General features: G+C 39.0%; 3 protein-coding genes across 4 annotated transcripts; 1 reads left to right on the plus strand and 2 right to left on the minus strand.

Annotated features, from left to right (window-relative positions):
• On the plus strand, positions 3-1,966 carry LOC104750737 (transcription factor BIM2). 2 transcript variants are annotated; one of them, XM_010472574.1, is made up of 7 exons: positions 3-117; positions 273-357; positions 571-640; positions 724-819; positions 964-1,325; positions 1,431-1,560; positions 1,633-1,966. In XM_010472574.1, exons 1-7 carry the CDS (start codon positions 3-5, stop codon positions 1,717-1,719), a joined length of 945 nt encoding a protein of 314 aa, XP_010470876.1. In that variant the 3' UTR covers positions 1,720-1,966. The 2 variants fall into 2 exon arrangements, with proteins under 2 accessions (XP_010470876.1, XP_010470879.1); XM_010472577.1 differs by having other exon boundaries at positions 1,431-1,555.
• LOC104750736 (protease 2-like) lies at positions 1,983-5,483 on the minus strand. Its single transcript, XM_010472573.2, has 11 exons — positions 5,064-5,483; positions 4,811-4,962; positions 4,499-4,721; positions 4,260-4,404; positions 3,960-4,166; positions 3,743-3,877; positions 3,540-3,659; positions 2,965-3,395; positions 2,626-2,842; positions 2,341-2,534; positions 1,983-2,263 (listed from the first exon to the last, which is right to left on the minus strand). The coding sequence occupies exons 1-11, from the start codon at positions 5,438-5,440 to the stop codon at positions 2,065-2,067; spliced, it is 2,400 nt and encodes a 799-aa protein (XP_010470875.1). The 5' UTR covers positions 5,441-5,483; the 3' UTR covers positions 1,983-2,064.
• On the minus strand, positions 5,581-7,443 carry LOC104750735 (the record flags this gene model as incomplete). The annotated part of the gene is given in 6 exon segments (XM_010472572.1): positions 5,581-5,790; positions 5,880-5,947; positions 6,038-6,234; positions 6,731-6,828; positions 6,943-7,049; positions 7,155-7,443. Coding segments are annotated over 6 exon segments (801 nt in total), but the record flags the coding sequence as incomplete, so codon positions are not given.

Here is a 7,443-nt window from a genome sequence, read left to right on the forward strand (position 1 = left end):
AGATGAGAACCGGAAAAGGAAATCAAGAGGAAGAAGATTACGGTGAAGAAGACTTTAGCTCTAAACGTGAAGGTCCTTCTTCCAAAACTACTGTTCATAGCAACAACAACAACAGAGGTAAAACTTGTTCGATCCAATTCTAGAGATTTTTTGAATTTTCTTTAGATATTGGTTCTTCGATTTGTGTTTTTGATTGGATTTGAATCGAGATGGATTTGGTTTTGGAGAGTTTGGGATTTGATTTGCTGGTGTTTTTTGAATTTGGAAAGCAGATGCAAAGGAAAATGATAAAGCTAGTGCGATACGTTCTAAGCATTCAGTCACTGAGCAACGGAGAAGAAGCAAAATCAATGAAAGGTATGAGGATTTCAAGCTTTTTTTTTTGTGGTGGCTTGCTCTTGTGAACTGTGGAGATTCAGAGTAACAATCTTTAGGATTACTTAAGACTTTGTGTGTTTGGGAATTTTGCTCTGCCTCAATGCTGTGGTGTTGATATGTGTCTTAGTTATACTATCATCATCTTTGTTTCTGTATAGTATGAGTTTTGAATTTTTTTAAATCTCTTGTCAGGTTTCAGCTATTGAGAGAGCTAATTCCCAACAGTGAACAAAAAAGAGATACTGCTTCTTTCCTTTTAGAGGTATTTCATGATGTTTTATGTGATAATATTCATTGATTTTAGATCTTGTTAGCCTTAAATAGTCCTTCTGTTACATTCTCTAGGTGATAGATTATGTCCAGTATTTACAAGAGAGGGTGCAAAAGTATGAAGGATCGTATCCAGGATGGAGTCAGGAACCAACTAAGCTGACACCATGGGTAAAATTTTCACTTTATATCTTTCAGAAACATGTTTAGATGCGTTCAGCTTCGGATATGTTATGTTCTGTACCTACAAGTGTTTCTGCTGCCAGTTTTGTGCAACTTTTAGCTGAATTTTTATGTTTTCCTGATTGGAAACAGAGGAATAATCACTGGCGAGTTCAGAGTTTGGCGAACCACCCAGTAGCTATAAATAATGGATCTGGTCCAGGTATATCTTTTCCTGGAAAATTTGAAGAAAACGCTGTGGCTTCTACACCTGCAATCGTTGCAGAACCGCAAATCCCGATTGAGTCTGACAATGGAAGAGCTATAACCGGCAAACCGATTGAAAGTCAACCTGAGTTAGACGACAAAGGATTACCACCAGTTCAACCTATTCTTCCATTGGTACAAGGTGAACAAGCTAATGAATGTCCTGCTACTAGTGATGTGCTAGGCCAAAGTAATGACCTGGTTATTGAAGGTGGAACCATTAGCATCTCTAGTGCCTACTCGCATGAGTGAGTTAAATCTTCTAAGTCTGCCTCATTTCTGTTAGTTTTTTTTTTTTTTTTTATCGAAGTGATCGATTGGTTTCTTATTAATGTGTATTCTGAAATGACCAGGTTATTGAGCTCATTAACGCAAGCTCTCCAGACCGCTGGAATTGATTTGTCGCATGCAAAACTTTCCGTCCAGATTGATCTCGGGAAACGAGCCAATCAAGGACTAACTCATGACGACCCATCAAGTAAGGTAAATTAGTCGGCTTCACATTCCATGTAAACAGTAACCATATACGATGATGTTGATACATACTCTATGCAGAATCCATTATCATCTGATACACAAGCAAGAGATCCAAGCTTTGAGGAAGAATCTGAACAGTCTCATAAGCGCATGAAAACACTGTGACATTTCTCTGTAAGGCTCAACGGCTTTGGAATATGTATTGACAGATTGCTTCTATCGTGTACATTGTTTGGCTTCTAGGGGATTCCTACAGTCGTTAAGATCAATTATGGTTAGTAGATTCTACGTTTTTTGTGGTTATGAGTTTGTATCATCTTCTTCAGCATTCATGTAATCTATCAATATGATGTCTTGTGGAATATCAGATTACGTTTCAAGTTATCACATCAATATGATCTTCTTTTGTCTATACCCGTTAGCAAGAATGAGACAAACTGATTTATGACTTCGAGCAAAAGACGTAATAATAGAATCAGTTCAAGCTACATTAAAGATTACATGATTCTTTCATCTGTTGTTGTGATGACCCATAATTTTGATAAGAAAAGCATAATCAAATGCAGTCTCTTCGCATTGAGCATACCGACCACCTTCACCGAAATGGCCCCCGTTCATATTCGTTCTCAGAATCACAGCTCGTGAGCAGTCGTCGCACGTACTCTCCCGTATCTTAGCCACCCATTTTGCACCTTCCCATACTCCAACCCTAGAAACCAACAAACACAAAATTGTGATCCATAAATTCCAAAACTTAAAGTAAAATCATTCTTGTGTGAAGCTTACCTTGAGTCATGAAACGAAGTTGTGACAAGCATGGACGGATAGCAAACATCTCTGCGTATGTTATCATATGGAGAATAGCTAAGGATGGATCGGAAGTCGGTTTGGATGTCCGGATTCCCAAATTCTTCATGGTCCAAGAGTGTGAGAGGTAAATTTGAATCTGATAATGTGTTTAACACGTCTACGAAAGGAACCTGCACAATGGTACATCTTGATCATATATAAGCGTTTGCATATTATTATGGACACAGCCAAAGCATTTGCTACGATAATTAATATTCTAACCTTCAGAATTGCAGCTCGAAATAGACTCGGGTGCATATTCATGGCTGCAGCTGGAAGGATAGCTCCTGCGCTGTACCCAACAGCAGCAAGATGGTGTCTATGCACATAACCCTTTTCGATTAGATAATTTGCACTGTATATGAAATCTTGGATTGAGTTTTGTTTTGATGATCCAGTTCCGGATTTGTGCCATGAAAAATCCCTACCACCTCCTCCCCTGAGACCAAAATGAAACTATCATGCCAAGTGATGAGTGATGACAAACCAAGCAAATTCACTGGGAAATCACATGCTACAGAAAAGGATAATCGAATGATTTAGTAATGTTTTATAACTGACCTCACATCAGCAAAGGCAATTACCCATCCACGATCAAGCATACTCAATCGATTTGTGCACCAGCTTTTGTCTAAAGCTTCTCCATATGCACCATAACCTATCAACATTCCGGGCGATTCACTCTTCTTCCATGCTTCTCGTGAATACAGAATTGTAAGAGGGACTTCAACTCCATCGTGTGAAGAAACTTCTTGTCTTTCACAAACATATGCATCAGATAAACCCTCCCATTTAGGCATTCGAGAATCTAACTGACCATCTTGTTCCTCACTCGTTCTATTATCAAGTTGACCTCTGTTCTCTATCGAACCATCTGCAGGGTACCATGGCGTACTAGTACTACTATCAGAATTACCTATAACCCCTCTCTCCTGTTGCACTACTGAGAACAATCTTCTTGACACATCATAGTCGACGATAGTGTCAGGAATCTACAATACCAAAAACAACAATAAGGTTATTCAGAGAAATAATCAGAGTAGAAAGAATCATTTTACATGCAAAACTACTACGTTATGGCAACAAAGCTACAACAATAGAAGAACTCGTTTGTTAAATTAACTAAGTAAATATACCACAGGAGATGAAAGCACCACTCGGTAAATAGAGCTCTGAAAGTTGTGGTTTGAACCTGGCGCTACACTGCATTGATCAGCTGGAAGAGGGAAATACCAGGGATTAAGATCATCCATTTGCTGCAAAAATAGAAACATACCTTAGTAAAAATGTAGGAACACCGAGAGAGAGAAAACAATAACGCAAGATTAGTCAGAAATACCTTCATATATGCTTTTACGGGCATATCAATGGAACATAGCATAGGGGTGCCATTCTTATTAAGAAAAAGCACCAGGTAGTCATTGAACATGTCCATATCTTGTATTACCACATCATCATTTGGGCAGAAAACGATCTGACAAGAAAAAATCAGTATTATTCTCTATCTCAAAAAAGTTACAGAAAACATGATTCATGATTTATAAAATAACCAAAACCTGCCATTTGGATGCTTCAAGTTCTTCCACTAAGCATCTGGTCAAATAATACCCTTCACCAGACCACTCACTAATTGCATTTGAGGGAGAATTTGTAAGAATGTAGAAGAACCCATTGTGGTGTTCAAGAAAACACTGCACGCCAGGGACTCGCTCATGAGTTCTTCGTAAATCGGCCATTGGCTTATCAGCATTTACAACATAAACCTGAAAACAAGATAACTCACCTTGAGCATAAAGTATATGTGTAATAGAGACTATATAAGAAAATGCAATTGAAAGTTCAAAACAGGTTAATTCCTCGGATGAAGTCCTTGAGTTTGAATTGATAGTAACAAACTTGCCATCTTTTGTGGTCGTTATGTCTACACAGAAACTGGAATCCTTTTCTGTAAACACTACGGTATCATCCCTCCCATCTGATTGAACATTTGTAACAACAACCCTGCAAAAACATGTCACAGTTGAACAAACAACCCCAAGTTTCATAAAGACAAAAAGCCATCAATCTACTACTAGTTTAAGTTTACAGTATTTGCCTGTGAGGTCTTTGGTTTTCATCTGCAACAGTATAAAACAAGGTGACTCCATCCAAAGCCCATGCCAAGCTAACAACTCCATCAACTTCCAACCTCGGAACTAAAAGACCAGTTCTCAAATCCTTAATTTGGAGAAGGAAACGTTCACTTCCCTCGGGATCAACAGTGTACGCAAGATAGTTATGATCAGGTGAAACCCGACAAACCCCAATGTGAACATAACCTGAAGTAGTAGTACACATAACACTTGCTTAATAATTTACAATTCCAAAACAAACACTGCAAGATTTTTACTAAAGGAATAAACTTTACCGTACTGCTCTGCGATTTGATTCCAGTCAAGCACAACTTCTTCTTCTTCTCCTCTACGAAAAAGACCAGAGAGCCAATTTGTTTCAACCTTTTCCAATCTCCTACACAGAAGTGGATACTCTTTTCCTTTGGGTATGTATTGCCTATATAACCTGCTCAATCAACAATTCAAAACCCCAATTCAATCAAAAGCTCACTACTTTTTGACTCGAATAAAAAAAAAAAGAGTTTTCAAGATTATAGAGAGATGAACCATGGTCCCCAACGCTCAGGAGGTGTGAAAATCTCTTCCGGAATACGAGTTTTCATCTCGGAGACTAAATCACGCCTTAAGGCTTCTGTGTCAGCCATGAAAGCTTGAGCGTACGAGTTCTCACGCTGGAGGTAGTCGACGAAATCGGTATCGTCTGTATTCTTCATCCAGCGGTATGGATCTTGCCTTGTGATTCCATGGGTTGAGACCGTGAATGGGATCTTCTTTGGAACCGGAGGAGCTTCCGTCGGAACAGAGAGTGATGCTGTTCGTCGAACAAAACATTTCGTCGAGAAAGACGAAATCGCCAGAGACAAGAGTGATGATATTGTCGGCGACGACTTGGTGGTACGCCGGAGAAGAGATGTTGTCGTCATTACAAAATCTCAGAGCTAAACTAATAAAACCTCTCCAGCAACGAATACATATGTCAAAATCAAAAGTTTCGATTTTTTTTGGGGTAATTTTGTATTCAAAGTTGTAAGCTTTTTTTTACTACAAAAAAAAAAAAAAAAACAAAAAAGAAGTCTCGTTTTTTTTCAATAAACTGCGAATTCGAATGAATAAAATGCGTTCTTTTGCATCTTCGCCAAAGCAAAAGCTATACACTGATGATGAAACAGATCGATCATATACCATCCTCATTTACTTCTCCACAATTGGGTGTAACAAAACTAATATATTTCTAGGCTTTTGCTGCATTTGTTTCTTTTTCTTCTTCAGCATCCTGCAAACACGTGAAGGCAGATTTAGATTCAACCAAGATGTTTCTCTTGTTGTACCCTTTAAAGAGAAAGAATCAAATGTTTAACTTACAGAGTTGCCAATCTTGTCGAAGTCATCATCACCCAGGCTTCCTCCATCATCACCATTATCATCATCATCTGCAAGGTTTCACAATTACACAAACAAAATTCAATATTTTAAGAGACGGCTAAAACTTGAGAAGCAAAGTATAAGTCAAGGTGTCTCACCGGGAGCTTCGTCACTGTCTTCTAAATCTCCCAGGAGGAATGTGTCAAGATCTTGCTCAGAGGATGCAGTAGATGTTCTGCTTTTTGTGACATTCTTTTCACCTGTTTCTGTCCCTTCAACCCCTGGGCTCTTCTTAGCTTCTTCCTCTTTACTCTCTGCTTTGTTCCTAAGTTCCTCCATGTACTTCCTCTCATATCTGAGCCAAAACAAATCATTTCCTCTTAGTTCATGCATGCGGCTATCAAGTCTCATACCCACGCCACGAAAGACATGGGTGCTCAATTCACTAATCACGTAACAGATATACACAAACGATTAAGGTGCCAAGATCTTCTATATGTACTTTCAGTTAAACGTTCCTTTGGTTTTGCTATTCTCATTTGTGTGTTACATGGTTTTCCGAGAGAGCTACTGAACCGACATAGATGATTGGCAACAACTAGAGAATTCACTAAAGAAGTCTCTGGATCAAACCCATGTTCCCATATGATCAGGTATGGTTTCATCTAACCAAACGTATGCATCTAATCACATGTCTAAAGCTGCATTGGTTAAGCTATGAGACAAAATAGTCTAGCTATCGTTTCTTCCTCCAATGTTCTTAACCCAATTCTCAAATCTAGGTCTTTACCCTACTCAATAGTGAATGTCAAAAACGTTTTAGAGTTTGAGAAGAGATAGTAGAGCCTTACGGTGCAACATGAGTGCTCACTAAGGTAAAGTATATCCTCCAGAACCTCCTTTCTTTCATGACTCGTGGGCATAACTCATATCTTAACTTCGAAATTTGCTGCAACAAACATCAAACAATGTAGCACATAAGAGACGAATCTACAAGTTAACCAGTATGCAAGATCAAACTATATAGAATTCTCAATTCCCAAAATCCAAGTATTATTAGTACCTTAACGGAACCAAGAACAAGAGTGGCATGCCTCTCCTGCCACTCCGAAAGATCCTTCCGAACATTAGACGCACTTGTTTCCAAATAAGAAACTTCCGAAGATTCATCTAATCCACATTTACCATAACACATTGCAAATCCTCAATTCCAAAACACACAAAGAACCACCACACAAGATAAAACAACAACAAGAAGATAAAAGCAAACCATACCTTGTTCAGGAAAAGCCTGGAACGTAGCAGACGTCAAACCTTTAACAAACTCTCTCAAATCATCGGTAATACCAAAGCTAACAAGCTCAGATTCAGAGATCACAGAACCACCACCACCAGATCCTGATCCTCCCCCAAACGGAGGTATAATGTCGGCAATAGATTTAATGTTCTGGATCTGATCAGCTTGCTTCAACGCAACGACTTTGAGCTGATCCGCTTTGGTGGAAACCTCGGCGGCGAACTCCTTGGATTTTTTCGCCGTCTCGGCCACGAACTCGGAGACGTT

This window comes from Camelina sativa, chromosome 16 (assembly GCF_000633955.1).
Source record: "Camelina sativa cultivar DH55 chromosome 16, Cs, whole genome shotgun sequence".
Taxonomy (NCBI): domain Eukaryota; kingdom Viridiplantae; phylum Streptophyta; class Magnoliopsida; order Brassicales; family Brassicaceae; genus Camelina; species Camelina sativa.

Bases quoted from the DNA above. Each gene is read 5' to 3' on its own strand.
- LOC104750736 (XM_010472573.2), bottom strand. From the start codon at position 5,440: ATGACGACAACATCTCTTCTCCGGCGTACCACCAAGTCGTCGCCGACA. The intron at 3,878-3,959 runs GTTTTGGTTATT...TTTTCTTGTCAG, and splicing joins TTGAAGCATCCAAATGGCAG to ATCGTTTTCTGCCCAAATGA. The intron at 2,264-2,340 runs GTAAGCTTCACA...GTTGGTTTCTAG, and splicing joins ACTTCGTTTCATGACTCAAG to GGTTGGAGTATGGGAAGGTG.
- LOC104750737 (XM_010472574.1), top strand. From the start codon at position 3: ATGAGAACCGGAAAAGGAAATCAAGAGGAAGAAGATTACGGTGAAGAA. The intron at 641-723 runs GTATTTCATGAT...TACATTCTCTAG, and splicing joins CTGCTTCTTTCCTTTTAGAG to GTGATAGATTATGTCCAGTA. The intron at 1,561-1,632 runs GTAAATTAGTCG...TACTCTATGCAG, and splicing joins ATGACGACCCATCAAGTAAG to AATCCATTATCATCTGATAC.